A 26,798-nucleotide genomic window follows, 5' to 3' on the forward strand; every position below is an offset into this window, starting at 1 on the left:
AATGAATTCTTTTATACAAAAAAACCATGCATATATATAGCTTTAAATCCAAAAGAATATTCATTTTGACTTAAATATTTGGATAAGGAGAAGAAGGTTCACGATGACCTAAAGTTGACCACAAGATCGCAACAATTCTACCAAAACTCACTAGAAACAGGTGCGCGAAATCCCGTGAATACTATTAATAAAAAAAAACCTTCTGTTTGTCCTAAAGCATGTCTAATATTATAAATTACGAAGCAATGACCTCTAAATTACGCATAATTTCAATAATATAACGTTAGTTTTGGTCCAATCTTTCCATAATTTACAACAGTTTTTCGCATAATCTTTGTTTGACGTAACCTCGGCGAAATTTAATGTTTCTAATGATAAAATATTAATCTTATAACCATTTAGTAGCAGAACATTTTACATCGTAGGCTTCAGTCAAGGTTTTCCAAAGTTTTGATGAGAAAAAAAAATATGCAAAAATCACGCATTTTGATAATAGGTCCTTTCTCAAAATCTGTCAAAATGTCTGGCGATTACAATTTGGAAATTGGTTGAGAAATAACAATTAAATAAGTATTTGAACCTAAAAAAAAAAAGAAGAATTAAAGTAACTTAGTTAATATTGAAAGTCTTTGAAAATGGCCTTGGTGCGAAATAAACTGTTCCCGATTCTTTGAGAGGACACTTAGTAGTCTGCATGAAATCCTTTATATTAACTTTTTCACAGATTTTACAAGGCGTCTCAACTTTTTGTTTGCTAACATACTTATTAATTTTACACTCTCTATGCACATATTAACCTTTCATGACTCAAAAAAATAGAAAGCAATTGACACATATATGACTGCATGTGTAATGTGTTAATTTATTGTAGATGTAAAGTTGACCAATTATTTCTACTTTATTTGAAGTTTTCTGAATTCATTTAATCTTCAATATTTCCAAGTTTTCTTGAATAAAAAGCCAATTGGACCAGAGACATTCAATTCAGTGTATTATATGTTTCTGATTGAAATAAGCAGTTCTACTTAAGTTGATTTCATTTCAGATGGTTAAGTACTTTGAGTTCGACTGAGCATCTTTACAGTAACTGCAAGCATTATTTTATACAATGTGTTATACTTGTACTTTTTGTTTTCCATATTTAATCAGAGATTTTGTACTATTCCTTTATTAATTCTTTTGTGTATGTTCTTTTATTTACCATTAGTCATTTTAATCGTAAAGATAAACTAGAGGCTCCAATGAGAATATGTTGCTCACCTGATATTTTTATTTACAATTGATGCATGAAATAATTCAACTGTTTTACTTTTGCTTTAGTTTCAGAGATATAAGTCAAAAACTGCATTTCCCCACTATGTTCCATCTTTAGCTATGTCTGCCATGTTGCAGGCAGGGTCATCAGACACATTTTTTAAACTAGATTACATAATGCTTATTGTGGCCAGGTTTTGTTAAAATTTGTCTCAGTTGTTTTAGGAGAAGCCATTTGTAAAAGATTACAAAAACAAAATAGAAAATTTGTTAAATTTGACTTTCAAGGGCAATAACTCCTAATGGGGACAATTGACCATGTTGGTCATGTTGACTTATTTGTAGATCTTACTTTGCTGAACCTTATTGTTGTTTACAGCTTTTCTTTATCTGTAATGATATTCTAGATTATAACCAAAAACTGCATTTTACCTCTAGGTTCTATTTTTAGCCATTTCAGCCATCTTGGTTGGTTGGCTGGGCCATGGGACACATTTTCTAAACTAAATACCCGAATGATGATTGTGCTCAAGTTTGATTAAGTTTGCCCCTGTAGTTTCAGAGGAAAAGATTTTTGTAAAAGTTAACAACGACGGAAGCCAAGTGATGAGAAAAGTTCACTTGGCCCTATGGGCCAGGTGAGCTAAAAAGAGGGAGGATTCATATCTGGAGAAACTAGTAAATCCCCTTGTGTCATATTGCTTGTCCCATGTCAGTGTCCCAAACCTAGTCAGTTGAGGTTTTTTCTTAACCATATCTTAGAATCATACATTCAGTGGCAGATCCAGAAATTTTCAAGAGGGGCCTTCTCCAGTCATGCTTTAGTGATTCCCTTTATAATCAAACAAATTTCCCACAAAGAGGGGAGGGGCCATCAGCCCCCCTCTTAATTCGCCTATACATTGAGTGTCTGTTATTTTATGTGTTGATGGCAGACATTGAAAGTCTATAGAAATAGGAAGATTTGGTGTGAGTGCCAACGAGACAACTCTCCATCCAAATAACAATTTATAAAAGTAAACCATTATATGCATGGTTATATTCATTAGCATCTTTTTAAGGCATGCTATTGGGTACCTGTCTATTGTTGAAGACAATGTGTTGACAACTTGACATTTGTATTTAGTTAAATTGTTCTGTCAGTCACATGTTTTTATTCGTCTGTCAGAAAATTAACATAAGCTATTGACGCCACTATCTAAAGCATGCCATTCATTGTAAGAAAGACACAACAAAGATAATGCAGACTTTCTGAAGGAATTGATAATCAGCAATTGCTGCTTTTCCTTCAAGAATGAAAATCACACAACTCATCTCTTAATAAGAGGCTGAATATTAAATTATTTTACATTGAAATTTCATAAAATAGCAACTCACCTCCTTGAACATCAATTAAATATACTCTTTGTGTGTTGTAACATTATGAAGGATTACTATATTTCTCTTTTTTGGCCATTTTACACCCTAAACTGTATTCTTGATATGAAAATATGAATCTATACAAGGCAAAACTATTTCTCCAAATATAAAAGTTTCCTGAAATTGCTTTACTGGCAGATGGCAATAAAGCAATCTATCAATTTTATCAACATGAGTAAGTAATCTGAGCTTAGATTTTATTATCCATAACTTGATGGTAACATCTGAGTATCAAACGTTCTTCTGATATAATTATAAACATTAGAAGCTCGTTCCTCTGTCATTTTGCCATTAGTCATTATAGTTCTGATGTCACTGCATAAAAAGCTTGCCACAGTTTTGTAATTATTGCACAAAAATAAACAATGAACGTAAGATAAGTGAGGTATAGATCTATAGAACTTAACCCTGTTCTGCTGATCAGTATTTAGATTAATAGGACAAGATATTGCACAGTTCTTTCTGTTCTCAAGTTGACATAAATCGACTACGATAGATGCCGTTTCTAACTGGTTTTCCGTAAAAAACAATGTCATTTTAGACTGAATCAAATGAACTAAAGTTTTGTCAACATATTTAGTCCAGTGTAATATTCTTCCTTTCTCTTCTGGTTTACATTTATCTTTTTCAATAATCAGACAAGGACGCTCATAAAAGTCACACATTCCAAGCAAACGTTCGGTCATTTTAGCACGATTTGTTCCATTGCTGAATTCAGACCATTGTTTACGATCAACTCCCATGCGGACACTGACAACATAATCACAGCTGTCTAACTGGGCAGCGACTACATTTATATTATGATTAAATCTTAGAGTAGAAACAATGTCCTGAGCACCATTTATTTCACGTGAATCAACGATTATCACAGATTTGTTATTAGACAGTTTTGTTGTATTCAACAATAAGTCACTGTCTTCTGTAAGTAGTGAATTTTCCTCTGTAATTGTTAAATCTCTCCTTGTCAATAAAGCAGTATCATCACAATAACTATTAGTTTTGTCTACTGACTCATTATTTTGTTGTTTAGCAATTAAATGTTTACGAAATTCTTCCTGTTTTTCTTTTTGTCTTCTAATACGTTCTTCTTTCTCCTTTGATATTGTCATATCTGCACTAGCGTCTAATATGTGAGAATTTGAGAGCTGATTACTTGTAACATTCGCTAAGTTTTGTTTGTTAGTTTTTTTTCTACTTTTAAGTGAACACATAATTTCTGGTGATATTACTTCCTCTTTCTGTTCATCATCACTACTTGATAACAACTGACGACTGTTTCTATTACTTGACTTCAAACTGACTGTACCATGACCTTGAGTCATGGCAGGAGAATCTATGAATTTTCTTCCTGGTTCTGCAGGTGACATAAGAATCATGTTCTGATTATCGGATTCTTCTTCACTTGAAGAATCTGCTATTCTTTTTACCCTCTTTCGCTTAATTGGTTTCACAGTGGGCATCACTTTATGTCTTGTCGGTTTTGACCATCTTGTCCTTGGTCCAGCAAATGATTCATTGTCAATGATATTGCCTTTATCTAATATGGTGATTTCATGTCCCTCCAGAAGATCGTGTTCCTCTTCTTCATCACAAACAAAACTATCGTCATAATACTGTGACTCTTCATCTTGGGGAACCTGAGAATACACATCAATATTATCATCATAGTCATATTTAAGTTTAAATTTACCACCCTGACCAGTTGGGCTACGTACTGACTTTAAGTAGATGGCCTGAAGTTCCTCATGCTGACCTTGAGAAAGTTGAGTACAACCTTCAGAAACAAAACTTTCTTCCATCTGATCTAAATCACTACCTTCTTCCTCATCTGTAGAAGCTTCCTCATCTTCAGACACATCCGCTTCATCTACCAAAAATGGATTAGAAGGAGACTTGGATTTTCTTTTTTTATTTTCATATGAACCCATTTTGTTTTTATCAGATGAATCCCTTTTGTTGCCATCATATGAATCCCTTATATTGCTATAAGAGGTTTTTGTCTCATTGTTGGTAGATTTGTTGCTCTTATCCTTTTTGATGCTCATTATGTCTTCAAAATCACTTTTATCATCAAGTAATTCATCTACACAAAACGAAACTGCCTTTTTTGGTTTCTTCTTCTTTAATATACTTTCCTCCTCACTAGAGGTTGAGGAAATATTTTTCTTAACTCTAGCACTAACTGGTCTTAATGGTGTTTTAAAATCATCGAAATCATCTTTTTTCCTTATGTCAGGAGTTATTGGTGAGTCTATTATGAGTGTCTTTTTACGTTTTTTCCTCACTACAAAACTGTCATCCAAAGAAGGAGAGTCCTGATTTATCAAGGGTGTCCCCTGATCAGGAAGATCCATTTCCGAGAAATCAGATTTCAGACCATCTGGTGACTTTTTTTCAAGATTCACTGGTGAAAAGACTGTTTTTTGACTGAGCAGTCTCTTCCCAGATAACACTGGAGAGGGTGGCATTTCAATGTCACCATGAAGGTCACTTAAACTGATGTTATTTTCGTCCTCATTTTGCTGAGTCAACTCATCATCTTCAGCATCAAAATTCACTGGATTCACATTAAATGTTTCTTCCTTCCTTGAAAAAGTTGAGGATGTTCTTTTATTACCCTTAGAAACTTCACCAACTTTGGTATTTGACAATTCCAGTTCATCACCATCTTCCTGTTCAAATTCTACTTCCTCTCCTGCAGGTGACAAAGCAGGTTTTAGGACAGTGGAGTTTTTAAATCCGATTAATCTTGATTTGTCACACATGAATGACAAAGATTTCCTACTAGATAGAAAACTTTGACCTAGATTTTTAAGAACTGATTTCTGAGAAGTTGTTTCACTCAAACATGGTGATGGTGGAATGATATCATCGTCAACATCAAAGCCAAGGTCAAAAAGAGGTACATCTGACTCCTCCCCATCATCACTGAAAACATCCATGTTATCCATATTAACAATTTCATTAATCAAATTAAGTTGTGACGTGTCCAATTTATCATGAGGTTTAATAGCAGTAAATGCTCCAGGGCTATCAACAGCAGCATTATTTTTCTGATGGTCAGAAGTACTTGAACAAATGCTTTCATCATTTCTAAATTTTTCATTTTTCTTTTGTTTAAATAAGAAATTCACATCCATATTGTCTTTTTCTTTTTCGAATGGGACTTTGAATGTTCCACTCTGTTCCCTTTCACCAGAACTTCTGTCTGTACTATCACTATCATGTACAAATGCTAAGGCTTGACTGAAAGTATACTGTGAAGGGGATATAATCCTTTCTGTAGACTGGCTTGTGTTTTCCTCAACAACTGCTTGAGTTTTTATAGCCTCCAGAACACTGTCATTCATAAATGAATCATCAAATAGAGAAACGTCCATAGATTTGCATGAACTTATTTTTTTGTTTTTAGAACTGGAAGATTTACTGGTTTCAGCTTCTCCTGTTCTTTGCTTTTCAATACAGCTTACAGATCCTCTAAACAGCTCTGCATATTGGCTAAGCTTCAACGATGAATCTTTATTCTTAATTCCTTCATTACTTTCATCTGAATTAATTTCTTTTAGAAAATCATCGCTTGCCAACATAAAATTTGCCTGAGTGTCCAAAAAGTCATCTGATCCAGAAAAGGAATCAATTTCCATTTCAACGTCATTTTCATTTAACTTGTGTGTTGGTACCTCAACAAGATCTGTCACTTCTTTTTTGTTATTAGCCGAATCACTTTGTGTACTGTCATCACTTATTTTATGTCCTAAACTATCAAAGGTACTTGTATTATGTTGCACTATAGGACTAGTTCTTTTACTTTTATTTGGTTTATTTGTTAGTAGTTTAATAGGGCTATCAAAATCACTTGATATGTCCATATTAAAATTAACCGCTTGCTTTTGTTGAAAGTTGCCATTATTTGATAAATTAAACGATTCACCAAATGCATCAATATCTTTGTCTAAATTTCCTTTTTCACCCATATCTTGTCCAGATGTTTTATCATCACATCCATCTGAACATTTTAGACTGCTTTTGTTATGTTCAAAATCTTGGTTATTTTTCTTTTCAGTCCTACTTGTATAGTTTGTATTTAAACCGGAATATTCTAATGTCCACTCTTCAACCAGTCGGGCCATATCTATTTTTGGCAGTGTTGTCAAATTATTTATATTTTCAACTAATACTTCAAGTTCATCCATTGAAGGAGCTTCCGGCACAAGAAATACTTCTTGATTTGTTTCTGTTATTTTCTGAGGAGAAACAATGTCTACAGGCATTGTGAAAAATATTGGTAAGAGTTTAGTAAAATCTTCACAATAATCGTCTTGTGGTTTAGCTTCCGTTTCAGATATTTTCTCATAGTCAGAAGCCTCCATTTTAGATAGGGAAGCCTGTTCTATATCTATTTGTACATGTGTACTTTCTTCATACCTAAACTCATTACCATCTTCATTTGATTTACTTCCTTGGCTCTCTTCATCAATGCCAGGCAATTCAGGAACAGTTTCAACGAAATCATTAACATCAGTGTCAGCAATCACTTCAACCACTGAAATGTTCCCACTAAAGTTTCTTTTCTTTTGTTTATGCTTTTTCTCACTCCTATCAAAATTTCCATCTATGCATATACTTTTTCTGTACGCTTTTGTTATTTCAACAGCTTTAATTTTAGCAACATGTTCATCATCCTTGTCATCCTTTTTGTCAAAAATTGCTGGAAGGTCATCATCATCACTTTCACCCGATACAACAAATGCATCAAACTCTGGCAGCTGATCACTTCTTCTTGGTTTGTTTTGACTATATAAAGACTTCTTTTTCTTTCCATGTTTTATGGTGGTGTCATTGCCAATGAAGAATTGCCTAATATTTCCACCGTCTTCATCATTTTGACCTGGTTTTAAGATATCAGCCTCATTCAGGAAAACTTCCATTTCCTGGCCGTAGTTATCCTCGTTAGGATCTAAAGCCTCTGAAAAGTGAAAAACAAGAAAGAATTATAGCTTTATGAAACCAAAATGACTTTGTTTGTTTATGTGTTACATATTTGTTTTTCGTTCATTTTTTTTTATATAAATAAGGCCGTTAGTTTTCTCGTTTGAATTGTTTTACATTGTCATATCGGGGTCTTTTATAGCCGACTATGCAGTATTGGCTTTGCTCATTGTTGAAGGCAGTGCAGTGACCTATAGTTGTCAATGTATGTGTCATTTTGGTCTCTTGTGGACAGCTGTCTCATTGGCAATCATACCACATCTTCTTTTTTTACATTTGTTTAAAAGTTAGTTTTAAGGATTTCCTAAAATATTTCTCTACAGCATAATTTCCAATGATATCTGCTGGTCACTTACAATTTAATGAAACACAATAACATTGCAATGAATTTACATCTTTTTTTCTCTGATCATTTGTCATTATTTTTCAAAATATAGTGTTGTGCATTGTTAATGAACTTTGGTTCATCTTTTCAAAAAAGGGGTTTGAAACAGTACTTTTTTCAACATCAAAATATAAAATGGGTTTATATGGGAACTAATTTATATCATTTGCAGAGACACATTTTCCATATTCAAATATATATAAATCTTACACTGTAAGAGTAATATCATCAGGAAATTAAAGATAAATTGTATTGCAGTTTACCCAGTTTAGAATTGTGTAGTTATGCTTTTAGTTCCAACAAAACTATTGATAATTGTCAATGATTCATAATGATGATTATAGCAATGATGTCTTAGGCTTAAAGGTTGATGAACTCTTAAAATTCTGACAGTGATACAGTTATATGATAGAATATCACAGAAATTAAGAAGAAAATAAATATTCAATTAAACCTATATCATAAGATTACAGCAAAATTGGTTCGTAGAACATTATTTGAATTTAGTTTACTTATTAAAATATTGAATTTACTCATCATAATAAAAAGGTAAAGCAATTTAATATTGTATCATCTACTTTAAAACATACCTTGTAACTCTAGAAACTGTACCATTTCTACAAAGTTCTTTGTTAGGTTGGAATGATCAACAACAAATGTAGGTTGCTGTCTATTTTGCCATGGAAACCAATCTGACAAGGAAAGGTGACTTTCAGTTTCTGTCTGAAAAGTTCAAAGTAAATTATTTTTAATGTATTATATATAAAAACAAGAATGTGTCCCCAAGTACATTATCTTTTTCTATGTTCAGTGGACCGTGGAAATGGGGTAAAAACTCTAATTTGGCATTAAAATTAGAAAGATCATATCACAAGGAACATGTATACTAAGGTTCAAGTTGATTTCACTTCAATTTCATCAAAAACTACCTCGACCAAAAACTATAACCTGAAGCGGGATGAACGGATGAACAGACGATCAAATGAACAAACAATTGAATGGACGAAAGGACACACAGACCAGAAAACATAATGCCCATAAATGGGGCATAAAAATGTCTGTTTTCTTTTAGAGTCTCATCAATGTTGTCTTTCTTGTTGATTTTGAGATTTTGTCATTAGATTTTTATATGATTGTTCTATCTTTGGTGTTATAATTCCAGTTTCAGCAATATTAGCTATTTCGTTGAGGTCAGTTATTATTGGTGTATGAAGCCTGATTGCTCGATAGAACTTTTACATAATTTTCAGACTTGAAAAAAAATAGCAATTATTTGCAATTTAAGAGGCCAAATGATTGCTGCTCTAGGTTACATAACAATTCTCAGAAAGAGATCATATCAAAGAAGGAACCATGGAAATAAAGTTTATGTCTGTCTATTTTGCTGCCAACTAATAATAGTTTTGCCAAACGTATTTGGTAAACCTAAAGATGAAGAGTAATGGATGTAAAAACTCATCACACAGTCAATCATCATTACATAAAGGTTGATTCCCAAAATCAGTAAGCCTGGATTTAAAGTTTTAGAGAAAAATGTAATGAAAAGTTCATCATGTTCATAAATGACCATTATGTGAAATAATACTTATGTATTCATTAAACATGTAATTACCTATGAATCATCAAACAATATTCTGCTGAAATGAATCTTGATACCAAATTTCAGGAAACTAGAATTTGTAGTTCCTGACAAATTAAAATTACATAAAAAAAAATGTGGGACAGATAGAAGAACAGATGTATACCAGTCTATTAATGTGTTTTTGTCTTTGTATTTTACCAAATTGAAATATATTAACCAGTTCTAGTCTGTAAAAAAGAGACAAAAGGTACCAGAGGGACAGAGATGTAAGTTGCAAATTATATTCTGTGAGAAATTGAAATAGTACCTCAATTTTAATTTCATGTAGTATTTTCATGAAGTCAGATTATTTATATGATATTCATAATGTCAGACTTTTTTGCAATGCATTTACAACTTAATTTAACAAATTACTCAAATGTTTGAGTTTTTCAAGACAAAAAGACCGACAACATAAGGCTGCCATTTGAAAAGTGGGACAATTATGGACAGAGATACAACAATAGCAATTTTGTCAAAATATTGATTGATCGATGGTAGGAGTTTTAACTCCACTTTTAAGCAAAACTTTTAGGTTACTACGTAGGTCAGTTTTTATGGGCGAAGGAAGCCAGTGAGCAGCTAACCTGTTGTGTTGTTAGGGAGGCCCGTGCCTTAATATAGATTTAGAAAAAGTTCTTATCTTCTTAACACTAACCTTCAAAAGGAAAACTAACAATCTTAGTAAATTAAGATTGGAGTTGAGTGCACCTGCACGTACTTGGTTTGAACTCACAACCTCAGTTTTGACTGGCTAGTTAGTACAGTAGTAGAACTACTCAGTGGCGGATCTAGAAATTTTCATAAGTGGGGACCCACTGAATGACCTAAGAGGGGGCCCGCTCCAGTCACGCTTCAGTGATTCCCTATATAAGCAACCAAATTTTTTCCAAAAAAGGGGGGGCCCGGGCCCCCTGGCCCCCCCTAAATCCGCCTCTGCTACTTACATCACTTAGGCATTAAGGTTCTAGCCGTCAAAATAAGTTTTGTTTGAAATTTCTCTGAGGAACATATAAAATCGTTAACAAATATTCACCTGATTGGTTTCCCCTAAACAAAGCATAGTAGACTTCTCTGGTAATGTTTTCGTGGATGGGTCACCATCATAGAATCTTTTTAGCTCTTCATACTCTTCCTTTGATATCCCACCATCTCCATTACTCTTACTGTCTGAAAATTAATCAACAACTATATAATTCAGAGCAATCTATTTTGGATTTCATAAAAAAGTATTATTCCACTGTTTGTACTTGTTTGGCTTTTTAACTATTTTGATCTGAGCGTCACTGATGAGTCTTATGTAGACGAAACGATCGTCTGGCGTATTAAATTAAAATCATGTTACCTTTGATAACTATTTATACATATTGATGGTTTACTCATTATATTGATAGCCCTCTTGAAATACAAATATGCATATTCTTGGTGAACAAATCTTCATAAATAAGATAAATGTAACAAGAGTGCACATGCTGAAAATATCACACCTTCTTTGCTAATCATTGATATTATGTTGATAGCCTAAATATAAAGCTTTACTACAACTATCACATAAACTTACTATGATCCAGGAAAATGAGGTCAAGGTCATATAAACCAAACAAAAAATACATTTACATCTCACAATCATTCAGTACACAAAATATGTTTGACCTATGGCTTATAGTTTCTAAGAAAAAGACTAAACTATGAAAACTAAATATTGACCAATGAACCATGAAAACAAGGTCAATGTCAGACATGCCAGACAGACATGTACAGCTTAAAATTCTTCCATACAACAAATGTATTTGACCTATTGCATATAGTTTAAGAAAAACAGACCAACACCAAAACTTAACACTGAGCAATATTAATGAACTGTAAAAATCAGGTCAAGGTCAGATGACACCTGCCATTTTGACATGTACACATAAGGAACCCATAGACCACATATTGTTACTCATGATAAGAGAAAGAAACTTATTTTTTCTGTATAAGATGCAAATACTGTAACAACCATAAATTATGTTGGAAGATAACCTCCAAAATACCGAGGAATAAAAAACTAAATCCAGACCAAATAAAATCAGTTGATATTCCCCAATTCTTATCAAATTAGATCATTGATCATAGCATCTCAACTTTAAAAACACCCAATGTCCAATAACTAATATCTAATTTTATACACAAACAAGTTCTTTCCATCTCATTTACCAATACAAGTTGTATAATTTTAAGAGGAAAATTGTTGTTATAGTTTCATTTAAGGAAAGAAAACATTTAAATTCATTCGACACAACTTCATAGGGCAGCAAGCACACATTGATGAAATAAAATTCTATTAACTCTCTAAGGCAATTATCTATTTACAAGTTAAACCCATACATCAACAAAGTCCAAATTTAATGATTTTATAAACATTTCACAAAACTTGCTAAAGGTATGACCAGTTTCATCACAAACGATTGTTCCATTTTTGTGTTCTCCCTAAACAAAGGATACCATTAAAATAAAATCGCTGTAGAAGTTAAAATAATAAAACATTGTCATATCTGTATAATGTTTTGTTTAAGTCAAAACATTACTTAAATGAAAATTGGAATAAATCATATTTGAATGTGAATAGGTAAATATTATTTTAGCAAAATGAAACAACTTATCACAAAAGCTTCTAAAACCAGGAGATAACCTTCTGATTATTTTATAACTAAATGCAAAGCTCTCCCATGAAAAATAACAATATATATATATATATAAAATGTCCTCCCACCAAACATACCAGTGAATGGAAATTGTAACATTTTTGGAACAGCTTTATATTTGGATAGCCTTTTTTGCTTATGCAATTAAAAACTAGAACTGTCTTCCTCTGAGTATCACGAGAGACTCTTTAAAGAGCTGCTTCAACATACCCACAGTCAGTAAATAAATCATGTGCAAATTTATTTTCCCTCAATAATATATTTTTTTTAAAAAGTGCATCAAATGGAAAAGTTAAAATTGATTTTATTGTTAATTGTAAAAATTTCATTGTATAAACGTTTTCACTTAGCCATGTGTAGTAAAAGTGACATATAATTTAACATCTTGAAGAGGGTCTCTACAAATAAGAAGAAGTATTTATTTCAACGTTTCACTCTCTTTAAAGGGGCACTAGATACAAAATATGAAAAAGTAAAAGTGAAACAAAAGTGAACCATTTCGTTGACTGATTCCATCAACTAAAAATCATTCTTATACAGGTAAAAACGTTAATTAACTTATTTGTTTAAACTATATCATGAAATCAAACAGACCAATAAAAATTCAATTGCACAAGGTCACAATTTATCTATATTTATGTTAATATCAGGTTATGTGACTGTCGACAGTATTTCATGTTCATTACTTAATTAGATGGCGTCTAAACAAAATACACAAAATTCTGATATAAGTTATCAATAAACTATTCATAGATATCAGGACTAAATTTAGAATATACACCAGACGTGCATTTCGTCTTCATAAGACTCATCAGTGACGCTCGAATCCAAAAAAGTTAAGGAAAAAAATAAAGTACGAAGTTGAAGAGCGAGTACATGCTTTAGACATTTTTGCGCCTGTCCCAAGTCAGGAGCCTCTGGCCTTTGTCAGTCTTGTATAAATAAAGGCAACAGTGGTATACCGCTGTTCAAAACTCATGTATAACTCTTAATTTTAGTTTAATAAGTCCAATCTACCCAGAATCACATGAGTGAGTGAACAATCGATCACGTGACACAAATCAGAACGAGGTTGATCCTTTCATAAGCAAATTGGAACTTATTTTGTGAGGAAAAATTATTCGAATTATGGATTTTATTCTATGATCTGTCAGGAAATTGTATTTTATATTGGATTTATGTGATTATAGTAAAACAGATATCGTAAAAATACGTTTGAAAATTATAAAGTAAAGATTATATCTCAGTTTTCGATTTCGAAAACCGAGGGCACGTGTTTCCCAGAATGGCGGAGGAATTTACGATAGAACCTATCCAAGTGGAAGATTGCAATATATTTGAAAATCAAACAGTTATTGTGAATGATGATGGTTCTCTTCAAATCATTGGAGCTCCATCAGATAATGTGGCGAAAAATAGTGCTACTTCTATGTTTTCTGGAAAAATTAAAAAAGGAGGGGCTACGAGTACGAGTACCGCTACATCTGACCAAACAAATAGGACGGATTTAATTGGAATGTACCAGGAGCAGATGATCAATAATCAGAAACTTATTTTGGAACAACAGAGAGCTATTAACGCCCTGACTAAATCTGTTTCAGAGATAAAAAATGCGTGTATTCAAAACAAACGCGCACCGGTTACAGCTTCCAGTACGCATGCGCGTAGCAAGGTCAACAGGTCACCAAGTAGTGTAAACACAGCTGATAGTTTTTATGATAGCATATCGGAAGAAGAATCCGAAGGAGATTTTGAATCGTCAAATGAAGATGAGGAAGGTGAACCAAAGAGTAAACAGAGAAAAGTGGAAATTGCACCGACTAAGTTTGAGAAGATTAAAAGAGTAAAAAGTGTTCTTTCCAAAAAGCCTAAATTGGGGCCTTCCGTACACGAGGAAATAGCGAAAATCGTAAACCAAGGATCCGAGTCTACGGTAGACCATAGGAGCAAAGAGGTACAAGAGCTATTAGAAAAATACGTTAGACCCGAGAATTGTGATTATTTGGAAGTGCCTAAGGTCAATAAAGTTTTATGGACTTCGAAAGAGACTGACAAACGCTTAAAAGACTCTGATCGGAATTTTCAGAGAACTCAAGGTTATTTAGTGAATGGGATGATTCCTCTGGTTTTGTTGATGGACAAAAGTTTGAAAAGCTCAACAGAGGAATCTGAAGAAAATTTCGAATTGGCACTTGATTCTTTGAATATGTTACTGTATGCACACAGAGATATGTCTAGTCAGCGGAAAAGATTACTGACTCCAGCACTTGACAAAAAGTACTATGTTCTTTCCAATGAAGGGGAAAAGATTTCTTCAAAGTATCTGTTTGGGGAACAGGAGGACCTCGAAAAGAGAATGAAAGAAATTGACGACAGTGTTAAACTGGGGAAAAAGATTGGTTATACTAAAGGTTTTGGAAAAGATAAAACAAGAGAGCCTGAGAAATCAAACAGGGACAACAATAAGAGCAATGGGTTTAACAGTGGATATAGCAGTGGTTTTAAAAGTTCTTTTTTAGCCAAACGGGCCCAGATCAACCGAGAGGGAAAGAAAAACAAGAAAGGCAAGGGAAATCTGGGCCACAAGAAACACTAGTCACAAAAGATAATGTAAGTACTTTTATGGTTAATGAATTACATCATCTTAAAAATTTACCTGCCAATTTTGTAGCAGGAAAAATTTCAAACTGTTTACCAGTATGGAAAAACATTACAAGTGACATTAACCTCTTGAGCATTGTGTCTCAAGGTTATCACTTAGAATTTGAGACTGAACCTTGTAATAAATGTTCACGTAAAGAAATAAAATTTAATGACACTGAGCAACTCATTATTGATGACCTGCTATCAAATTTGTTGAATAAAAGTGTCATTGAATTTACTAACCATCAGTTTGGGGAAGTTGTATCTCACATTTTTATAAGACCTAAACCTGATGGATCTCATAGACTTATTCTCAATTTAAGTAATTTAAATGAACATTTGGAGTATAAACATTTTAAAATGGAAACTTTCAAGTCAGCTGTAGAATTAGTAAAACAAAACTGCCTCTTTTCTAGACTGGACATTAAAGATGCTTTTTATAGTCTAAAAATTAGTCTTGAGGACAGAAAATATTTAAGATTTAAATGGAAAGACAACTTTTTTCAGTTTACTGCTATGCCTAACGGTTTATCGTCCGCTCCTAGAGTGTTCACTAAACTACTAAAACCAGTGCTCTCCTCTTTGAGGAAAGAAGGATATGTAAATTGTGCATATATAGATGATATTTTACTCATCAGTGACTCACATGAAGAATGTAGTAACAATGTAAAAAGCTCTTTGATGTTATTTGATAGCTTAGGATTTACTATACACGATAAGAAATCAGTTGTTACACCAACTACAAAAATTGAGTTTTTAGGGTTTGAAATAGACTCAGTTAATATGACTGTTAGACTAACCGCTAAGAAAGTGGCGAACATTGTAAATTTAAGTGTTGACATGTTGGGAAAAGTATTTATTACTGTGCGTGAGTTTGCTAAACTAATTGGGAAATTAGTTGCAGCTGAACATGGTGTTTTATATGCACCTTTGTTTTACAAAACCTTAGAAATACAAAAAGACTTTGAGTTAAAAATAAATAAAGGAAATTTTGAAAGCAAAATGAAGCTTTCAAAGGAATCTAGAGACTGTATAAATTGGTGGATTCTCAATTTACCATATAGTTTCAAACCTATTGTTTTCAAATCGCCAGACAGAAAAATTGAGTCGGATAGTAGTATGATAGGATATGGTGCACATGATGTTACAAATAATTTGGATATGTCAGGTATTTGGTCGAAAGAGGAGAGACAAAAACATATAAATTATCTTGAGCTAAAGGCAGCCTTTTTGGCCTTAAGACAATTTTGTGAAAATTCACACGGAGAACATGTCCAATTATTTCTGGATAACACTACAGCTATAAAATATTTGAATAAAATGGGCGGAAGAAAAACATCACTTAATAGACTAGCTAAACAAATTTGGTTATGGTGTATGCATAGGAAAATTTGGTTAAGTGTTTTCTTCATAAAAGGAAAGTTAAACATTAAAGCAGATGCACTTAGCAGGCAAAAGCTTAATGCTGATATGGAATGGATGATAGTAGACAAAATATTTGCTCAAATCATGGACAAGTTTGGACCTTGTGACATTGACCTTTTTGCCTCAAAATATAATTACAGGTTAGATAAGTATGTTTCATTTGGACCAGATGTTAAGGCTTTTGCAGTTAATGCTTTCTCTTTGAACTGGAGTGATTATTACGCATATATTTTTCCACCTTTCAGTGTATTGAGTGCTGTATTACAGAAAATTTGTCTAGGAAGAGCAACAGCAGTAGTGATAGCTCCGTTATTTTCGACACAACCTTGGTTTCCTGTGATGCTGAAATTAGTATGCAAACAACCCTACATTCTACCAAAAGTTCAAAATATCTTACAAAATCCAAAAACAAGTCAAAATCATCAGTTAAAAAATATGAGACTGGGAGTTTTCATGGTCTCAGGGAAAAATTGTGTGAAAGAGGCCTTTCAAAAGACGCTGCCTATATCATCATTGGATCATGGAGAGAAAGTACACAAAAACAATATGGGTCATATATCCAAAAGTGGATGCTTTTTTGTAACGAAGAAAAGATTAATCAATTTAATCCATCTATAAACAATGTTCTAAAGTTTCTTTTCAATTTATTTGAAAATGGATTGGGTTACAGTGCTTTAAATACTGCTAAATCTGCTGTGTCAAGTTTTGTGTATTTGATAACTAATGTTCAAATTGGAAAACATGTCCAAGTAAAACAGTTTATGAAGGGAATTTTTAACAAAAGACCTTCTCTTCCAAAATATAATGTCACTTGGAACATTGAAATTGTGTTAAAGTTCTTAAAAAGTTTGAAACCAGTGAAAGATATTTCATTAAAGAAGTTAACATTAAAATTGGTAATGTTGTTGGCTTTGACAACAGGACAAAGAATCCAAAGTTTGTTTCTTATTGACATTCGGAACCTTGAATTAGGAGAAACATATGTAAAAATTAGATATGGAGATTTGCTCAAACAAACAAGACCAGGATATCAGTTGTCAGAATTGTTTATTGAGGCATATAAACCAGATTATAGAATATGTGTTGTGTATACCTTAAATGAATATTTAGAAAGAACAGCAGCACTTAGAAATGATGTAACACAATTATTTGTAAGTCATCAAAAACCGCACAAAGCTGTAAAAAAGTGTACTATAGCTAGCTGGATTAAAAAAGTTCTTGCTTTAGCAGGCATCGATATGACTATTTTCTCGCCTCATAGCACAAGAGGAGCTTGTACTTCTTATGTGAGTGGTAAGATACCTATAGATACTATTCTAAGAACAGCAGGATGGAGAAAAGATAGTGTTTTTAGAAAACATTACAAACGACCCACTACTAATGACAGTACATTTAGTAATGAAGTCTTAAATTCAAATGGGAAATAAATGTTGTAAATATCATGTGTATATAAAGGATATATATTTTACAAATACTATTGGAAAGATACAGTTGTACATACATGTATATATCAAAACGGTGGAAATTCAAAATTTTACCATGCTTTACACCTTGTAAATTGGAGTTCAATTTGTTATAACAGAATATGATAAAAGTACAGAAAACTGAACTCTAAAGACTCATGTGATTCTGGGTAGATTGGACTTATTAAATTAACAAATTAAACAAAACTTACCTAAGTTGAAGTTTGATGTTAATTTGGTAAGGTCCAATCTCCCAGAATAACATGCCCGCCCGTGATTGTGTTTATGCCCTCCCAGTGGATGTGAATTTCAGTTTCCTGACTTTTCCTCTGAAGTCTGATTTGTGTCACGTGATCGATTGTTCACTCACTCATGTTATTCTGGGAGATTGGACCTTACCAAATTAACATCAAACTTCAACTTAGGTAAGTTTTGTTTAATTTGTTAATTTCTTGTGTACAATTTGGAGAAAATTTAGTATGGCGTTCATTATCACTGAACTAGTATATATATTGGTTAATGGACCAGCTGAAGGACGCCTCCAGATGCGTATCTTTCTTGTTGCATTGAAGACCTGTTGGTGAACTTATGCTGTTGTTTGTTCTATGGTCGGCTTGTTGTCTCTTTGACACATTCCCCATTTCCATTCTCAACTTTATTTGTTAACTATAAAAAAGAAGATGTGGTATGATTGCCAATGAGACAACTATCCACAACTGTCTATTTCAGACTTATTGCAATTTGGCTATAAGTATTAGTATTTTATAAATAAAATATCAGAATTTCAGTTAAATCGATGATCATGAATTTAACAGCTTAGCTGCACTTTTAACAGCAAATAAACCTTGACCAGATCAAATATTATAAAGGCAATCAGCTAATTACAAGTAGATACTGAGCTAAAACACCCATCAGCATAGTATGTACATATCTAATGGTTTAATACACATTCATTAAACTTTTGACTTCATGTAGATACTCACTCATGGTTCCATACACTTAAATAGGTTCCATACACTTTTCAAAATTAGTAGATAAACAAACCAAACTATCGTTTCCAAATTACTATAGAAATTTTGATCATATCGGTCCTTTTTATTTCTCTTCATTTATACAAATAAGCAATACTAAAAGAAGATTGTATTCAGTCATATCTTAATATAATGGCCAACTGAAATAACTGCCTGTAAAAGCTTTCAGTATCAGAGTGTAAACCCACTCTTGATTCTAAAAATGTTTGCGAAAGTGCTCTCTTTTCTTATGATATTATTTATTCTTAAGGCAACTGATTGTCAGAATTTAATAGACTACAAGAAACTACACAATGACTTATTCCATGATTATAATCCAGATATAGCACCATTTGACACTGAAAATGGCAATTCAAATAAAAAGTTGATTAAGTTTCAGTTTTATAACCTTGGAATAAACCAATATGATGAAGTAGATGGAATATTATTGTTGACTTAAATGACAGTGCTTACATGGCTAGACTCTTCACTGCAATGGAAACCGTCTGATTATAACAATATTACACAAATTGCTGTTTCTACAGGTAGTCTGGTTCCCACATATTATTCTAATGAGTAATGCAAACAAACTTGAACCATTTGGCAGTACCAGTCCTTCCAAAGTCAGCATTTCATATGATGGGAACATAGAGTGGTACACTGCTCATGTAATCAATTATAAATGTCCAGATAATATTAGAAAATTTCCATTTGATGAACAAAAATGTTCATTACCATGTTCATTAACATTTTTTGGATGAGAACCAAGTATTAAAGCAGATATATCTTGAACCAGTACCAATGCCATGCAGTGACTATTTTGAAGCTAAAAGCCCAGATTGGATGGTACAAAGTTAGGAAGTTAAACCTGATAAACAAGGAAATTCTTCTTTGGCAGTTGTTCTGAATATCAAACGTGAACCACTTTATTATAACATCCTCGTATTTAAACCAATAGATGTATTAGCATTATTGAATCCACTGGTTTTCCTGCTTCCCCAAAACTCTGGTGAAAGAATATCTTATGGAATGACAATATTGCTTTCATTCGTGGTCTTCTTGACATTGGGTCTGATAAAATACCAGCTACATCAAATCCCATATCATTTCTGATTGTCTTCATTGTCTTAGTGTTTATAGCAAGTGCTGTCATACTGTTGTTTAATATCACCAACTCCTACTTCTTTCACAAAAATGACAAGGAAATAAAAGGATTTCTGAAGCATATTGCAAAGATTTTTTACAGAAAAGGGAGAAAGGAGAAGGTCTCTGCGTTTAATGAAATTACTATCTTCTACAAAGACATGGCATAAGGGTTAGACAAGTTCTGTTTTGTAATGTCTTATATTTTTATGTTTAGCTTGATAACTGTATATTTCATTATATTACTATACTAATACAGGCACTCACACTCCATCTTCCTATATCTATCTACAAACATTGGGAATGTATTGTATTGGTGGTTATAAAAAATGATAGCCTAATTAAATGTGAAATTAATCAGACAATTTCCCTTACAGTGTGACATAAGACAATGATAGGTGTTGTCAATACATTTTCAAAGATGTTGCATCATAATACATTTGGATTGCCTGGAACAAGACATAATTACTTATATTTTATAAGTTATTTCATTAAAAAAATCCTTGTATATTGTACCTTCTTTAGGTGTATATTTCATTAGAATTATTACTCTGATTCAAAAAACATATATAAATAAACTCTTCATAGATACCAGGATTGAAATTTTATATTTACACAGATGCTCGTTTCATTTACAAAAGACTCATCATTGATGCTTGAATAAAAAATTGTTACAAAGGCCAAATAAAGTACGAAGATGAAGAGCATAGAGGAACTAGAATTCCTAAAAGTTTTGTCAAATACAGCTAATGTAATCTATTCCTGAGGTAGAAAAGCCATAGTATTTAAAAAAATCACAGTTTTGATATCAGTTAATTTTTTATTATGAACATATCAATGATAACTCAAGTCAACACAGAAGTTCTGACTACTGAGATGGTGATACCCTCGGGAAATTCCACCAGCAGTGGCATTGACCTACTTACATATGTAAAGTCATTTATCGATTAACATAAAATAACATAGTTCCTATATTGTTTATATTGACCTAGGGTATAAGTTTTAAAAATCTAAAACAAATAAAAATCTCAACAACGGGTTGTCCCTTTCATCTTTAAATTTCAGGGCAGATAGATCTTGACCAGATAAACAATTTTACACCTTGTCAGATTTGCTCTAAATGCTTTATTTTTTATGTAATAACCAAAAACATTTAACCTCCATGTTCTATTTTTAGCCGTGGCGGCCATCTTGGTTGGTTGGCGGGGTAAAAAAACACAATTTTTAAACAAGATACATCAATGATGATTGTGGCCAAGTTTGGATTAATTTGGCCCGATAGTTTCAGAGAAGAAGATTTTTGTAAAAGGTCATGAAGATTTACGAACCTTGGTTAAAAATTGACTATAAAGGGCAATAACTCATAAAGGGGTCAACTGACCATTTTGGTCATGTTGACTTATTTGTAAATCTTACTTTGCTAAACTTTATTGCTGTTTACAGTTTATCTCCATCTATAATAATATTCAAGATAATAACCAAAAACAGTAAAATTTCCTTAAAATTACCAATTTAGGGGCAGCAACCCAACAATGGAATGTCTGATTCATCTGAAAATTTTAGGGCAGATAGATCTTGACCTGATGAACAATTTTACACCCATGTCAGATTTGCTCTAAATGCTTTGGTTTATGAGTTATAAGCCAAAACTGCATTTTACCCCTATGTTCTATTTTTAGCCATGGCGGCCATCTTGGTTGGTTGGCCGGGTCAAAAAACACAAATTTTAAACTAGATACATCAATGATCATTGTGGCCAAGTTTGGTTTAATTTGGCCCAGTAGTTTCAGAGGAGAAGATTTTTGTAAAAGTTAACGACGCCGGACGCCGGACGCCAAGTGACGAGAAAAGCTCACTTGGCCTTTTAGGCCAGGTGAGCTAAAACAATTTATATTGTTTCTTTTTTGTAAGTTCACATATCCCTATAAATGCACAATCTAAATTTGAATATTATGCATTCATTTTTAAATCAATTATTTAGAAGAATTGTTAACAATATAAACAAATCTGTGTATATATACACTGTTTTAACGTTATATAATAAATATATTCATGCATCTCTTTTCATTTCTTTTCAGTCCTTTTCAGTTCTTTTTGGTCCTTTTCGGTTCTTTTCTGTAAATCTTTGGACAGTCCTGTTTTAATTACACAGTCTTGTAACTCAAAAAGTTTTAATATTATTTTAAAGTACACTGATGGATATTAAACCATCATAAGAAATAATTATATTAATTTTCATTTAATTTGGATAAGTCGTTCTCAAGTTAAGGTGCAACATGTTTACGCCGGACAGACGAAAAGACGGAAGCCAGACATTTGCATACCATAATACGTCACGACAAAATTTTGACTGGTGAATAAAAACTGCTGCCTCCCAAACTGGGGATCCCTATTATAATAAAACTTCCACCAGTATTGGCATCGACCAATTAGTTCAAGAATACCAGGCTTAATAAAGGCAACAGTTGTACATCGCTTCTCAAAATTCATAAATTGATGGAGAAAAGACAAATACGGGTTACAAACTATAACAGAGGGAAACACATCAAATATAAAAGGAAAACAATGACACAACAGAAACACTAAAATACAACACACACAGAAACAAACTTTAATATGACAATTTAGTACACACAATCCATCAATGATGATTTTAAAAAGACAGCTGGAAGGCAAAATCACCAAAAAGTTGTGCAAAAAACGGTAAAAAAGTCTCAAAAATTATTATAATAAAATTGAGAAAGGAAATGGGGAATGTTTCAAAGAGACAACAACCCGACCATAGAAAAAACAACAGCGGAAGGTCACCAACAGGTCTTCAAAGTAACGAGAAATTCATGCACCCGGAGGTGTCCTTCAGCTGGCATTTCTTGAATAAAACAGAAGTAAACAAGAATGTGTCCTAAGTACACGGAAGGCCCATCTGCACTACCATTTTCTATGTTCAGTGGACTGTAAATGGAATAGAATATTTAATTTGGCATTAAAATTAGAAAGATCTTATCATATAGAACATGTTTACTAAGTTCCAAGTTGATTTCAACTTCATTAAAAACTACCTTGACCAAAAACTTTAACCTGAAGGGGGACAGACAGATGGACGAACACACTGACCATAAAACATAATGCCCATGAATGGGGCCTAAATATATATATAAGGTTTTCAACCAAGTGCAATTTCAAAATTTATTGTTTTAGATAACTTATATTTTTTGGACATATAGATATATTTCAAATAATCCTACCAAGTATAAAAGCTTTATGTCAAACAGCCTCTGATGGACATACAATCTGACATACAGAGACCCTGAAAATATCCCAGTCTCACAACACAATGGGGACATATTGTTACCTGTGGGACCTAATACTAATATGGGGGAAAACCTTTGTAAATCATAAAATGACTTGTCAAGTTATATTTGATTTAATTCATTTAATTGAATAAAATTGAGAATCATTGAATGGAAATGGGGAATAGGTCAAAGAGACAACAACCCAACCACAGAACAGACAACAGCCGGTCACCAACAGGTCTTCAATGGAGCAAGAATTTCCCGCACCCGGAGGCTTCCTTCAGCTGGCCCCTTAACAAATATACTATACTAGTTGTGAAACATTTAAGGTAAACATGTTTTGTTTCAGATCTCTGATATAATTTCAGAGAAAAAATGTCATAAAATTAATCATGAAATAAAGTGTTAATTTCAGGAATTCATGCCTTTTCTTTCATTGTTTCTTACATTTAACCTTTAACATATTAAAATGAAAAATCTCCTCCATAATCAAATATCAATTCAAATATGACGTGCTAGCCTACTTTCGCTTTGTGAACACATCCATGCTCTAAATCCAATAAAATTTGTTTGCACTTCTTCAGAATAATGAATTCCAATTATCGTGCACTTCATATATTTCCCTTACTTTTAAACTCTTAAATGGTGCACACGATGTTACTAATTCATTTATTATGACTTATGTGTTGCAATCCAAAATTGACATATTTGACCTAGAAACGACAACCGTTCATGCTGGCTGTTCAAACTCCTCCCTCTGAAAAATCACAGTACCAGCCATTTGCTTCTTTACAGACAAAAAAGGGAGGTGCATGGAAGATCATACACAAACGTTTTTACACTTATACTTATTGGACATAGAAATTACCTTAATTGTCCTATTCAGAATGGTAATAATTAATTCAAGCTATACTTTATTGTAGTTTTAACATGGAGGCATTATAGTTGTGATTATCTTTGCTCGAGCGATAGTTAGAGATAAAATAACACAAATATAATGCCTACCCATGTTAAAACTACAATAAAGTATAGATTGCATCAGTTATTTCTTAATTTTGATATTAAAAAAAACCTTTCAACTCATATTCCATTAAAAGTAATATGTTGGAATAGTTTTATATTTGGAGAGCAATCATTCCAATTATTCCAAACACCTTTTTGGACAGCCACAACAATTGACCTGGTCAGATATTTTAGAATCGAATTCATAACAGTGTGGCTGTGGACATTGATTGGCGCACTTTAATATCCCATTGACTGGGACAGATTAGGTGAATGTTTGTCTATAACGCCCATTGCTCACGACGTCCTTAGAAATAATAGACATTTAAACTGTGGGGTTATCAAAGGTTCTCAACGCCTAAATAAAATAATTCGAAAAACTAATCAGGAATTTGTGTTTTGAAAAAGAATGACTTACTGGCTTCAAAAGTTGCAATGCATGTGTTGATTGATTGATTTAAGAAATGTAACAATTGCGATTGTCGAGTTATGTCATCTTTTAACTTTTATGTGGTCTAAAACTTTATTTTAGAACGAATGCATAATACACTTTCAAAAATTGTGCAAATACAGAACATATAGACAAAAAATACTTCTGCCCTGTTTTTTTTCGTACTTTAAAATTATTGGATAGTAAGAAAGCTATTTGGATTAAACCTTGTGAAATTTGCATGCATTTACGGCATTGTATTGGTAAAACTGTTCTGATATACTGCTACTATACTTGTGAAAAACACTTGGCAACAGAAACACATTCATCTTATTTATATTGAAATTGACCCAATTTAAATAGAAATGGACGACTTCGTGCATTTTGTGATCGCTAATAAAATGTGTTCCAGACCATACACGTATGGTCCAAATACTCATACGGCCCGAACACATACATGATATTCTGTGCGTTATAGGTTGTCTATTCATTTTTTTCTTTTGTTGATGGATTTGACGTCTTTCTGTGAGTGATTATTTGTTTTAAATGACTTTAAACTTACTTGCAAATAATTTGAAACCAAGACTTGAATTAAATGTCTAAACAAACCATGATTTTTTTAAAACATACATCACATCCATTGAAAAAGACTAAAATTCGCCAGGTCTTTTATTTCAACTTAGTGAGTTGACTAAAGCAATATTGCGGACCATTTTCCAATTTTCATGCGGTATCCTTATTTTTTTTCTCTCGCTCAACTTTCGTGTTTGTTTTTACATGGCAAGACCTCTTGGAGCTTTCATTCTATAAAGTGTGTATTTTTCTAATGGTTGAAGGCCATACGGGGACCTATAGTTTGCTTACGCTTGTTGGTCCCTGGAAAGAATTTGTATGATTGTCTATCACACCACATATTCCTTTTTTTACATGCAGTTATATCTATGATAAGAATGAGAATTGAATTGTCATAGAGACAACAACCCAACCATAGAGCAAAACAAGCCCAAGACAACTTGTAGATCTTTCGTATCAAGGGAATTGCCATAAATATATTTATTTCAGGTTAATAGTATTAGGCCATACTCAATATGGAAATAGATCTTGTCGTCAACTTTTGCAACCAGCTTCTATGTTTCTATAATGCACCGTTCATCTTTTTTTGGCCTCGACCTTTCCATTGGACGAAATTTTGATTTCGATTATTTTTAAAAGATGCATTTAATTACAAAATCATACTGGACGCATTTGTTCCTCCTGTCCAAAGTAAGGAGCCTCTGGCCTTTGGAAGTCTTGTATGTAAGAGTATAAACTACACAGTGCAACTTCCAACAAAAATACAAGATTTATTGAATTTCAAATGCGATCAAAAGTAAAAATTTGCTCGCAGCGGAAAATGCAACAGTTTGATTTTCAATTGAAATAAAATAATTGTTATGATTTACACACCGTTACTTTTTCGAATACAAATATTCGAAGTATATTGTTTGTTGTTTCCTTTATAAAATTGTCATTTTTAAAAAGACCACTTTGTGACTTCGATATTTAGTAGACTATAAAAGCGATGTTCATTATCTTTCGTCTGCTGTAAGTTTAATTAAGTTATTTTGCCATGAATGGCATCTCGTATGTTTTTAAATTTAAATAAAGGGGAGTCAGATTGTCTCATATGTCAATGATACACACACCCAAAAAAAACCACAAAAAATAAAATAAGGTGCAACATTCATTCTCCATCGAAAGAATACATCACATGAATGTAATTTTTGTAAGAAAAATACAAATTTCGTGAAAAGTTGTGTGTTGGACTTGAAGAGCCAAGGCAAATTGACAAATATTTGAATAAACGGATCGATTTATGGTTTATACCAACAACGAAAAAATGTTTTTTTTTGGTCATCTGGAACTCTTCACAAACAAAGCCCACATGGTTAGCATTGAATAAAAAGAAGGTCACTCTTAAATGATTTTGTTCTCTTAATCAATAAGATATTTTGTGAAATAACGCGGGTCCCCATTACTTTAAAGTTTTGGTTTTTT

The 26,798-nt window shown here is 32.7% G+C and overlaps 2 protein-coding genes across 2 annotated transcripts in view; both read right to left on the reverse strand.

The window, feature by feature from the left end:
• Window positions 1-2,844: 2,844 nt before the first annotated feature.
• LOC143068728 (Fanconi anemia group M protein-like) lies at window positions 2,845-4,989 on the reverse strand. Its single transcript, XM_076242994.1, has one exon. The coding sequence runs from the start codon at window positions 4,716-4,718 to the stop codon at window positions 2,874-2,876; it is 1,845 nt and encodes a 614-aa protein (XP_076099109.1). The 5' UTR covers window positions 4,719-4,989; the 3' UTR covers window positions 2,845-2,873.
• The window catches only part of LOC143066773 (uncharacterized), a 67,043-nt gene continuing 44,962 nt past the window's right edge, over window positions 4,718-26,798 (reverse strand). The window contains exons 13-16 of the mRNA XM_076239584.1: window positions 10,705-10,838; window positions 8,638-8,770; window positions 4,857-7,639; window positions 4,718-4,723 (exon numbers count right to left, since the gene is read on the reverse strand). Coding sequence (XP_076095699.1) covers window positions 4,718-4,723; window positions 4,857-7,639; window positions 8,638-8,770; window positions 10,705-10,838 — 3,056 coding nt within the window. The remainder of the gene's footprint in view (window positions 4,724-4,856; window positions 7,640-8,637; window positions 8,771-10,704; window positions 10,839-26,798) is intronic.

The sequence above is a fragment of the Mytilus galloprovincialis genome, chromosome 3 (assembly GCF_965363235.1).
Source record: "Mytilus galloprovincialis chromosome 3, xbMytGall1.hap1.1, whole genome shotgun sequence".
Classification (NCBI taxonomy): domain Eukaryota; kingdom Metazoa; phylum Mollusca; class Bivalvia; order Mytilida; family Mytilidae; genus Mytilus; species Mytilus galloprovincialis.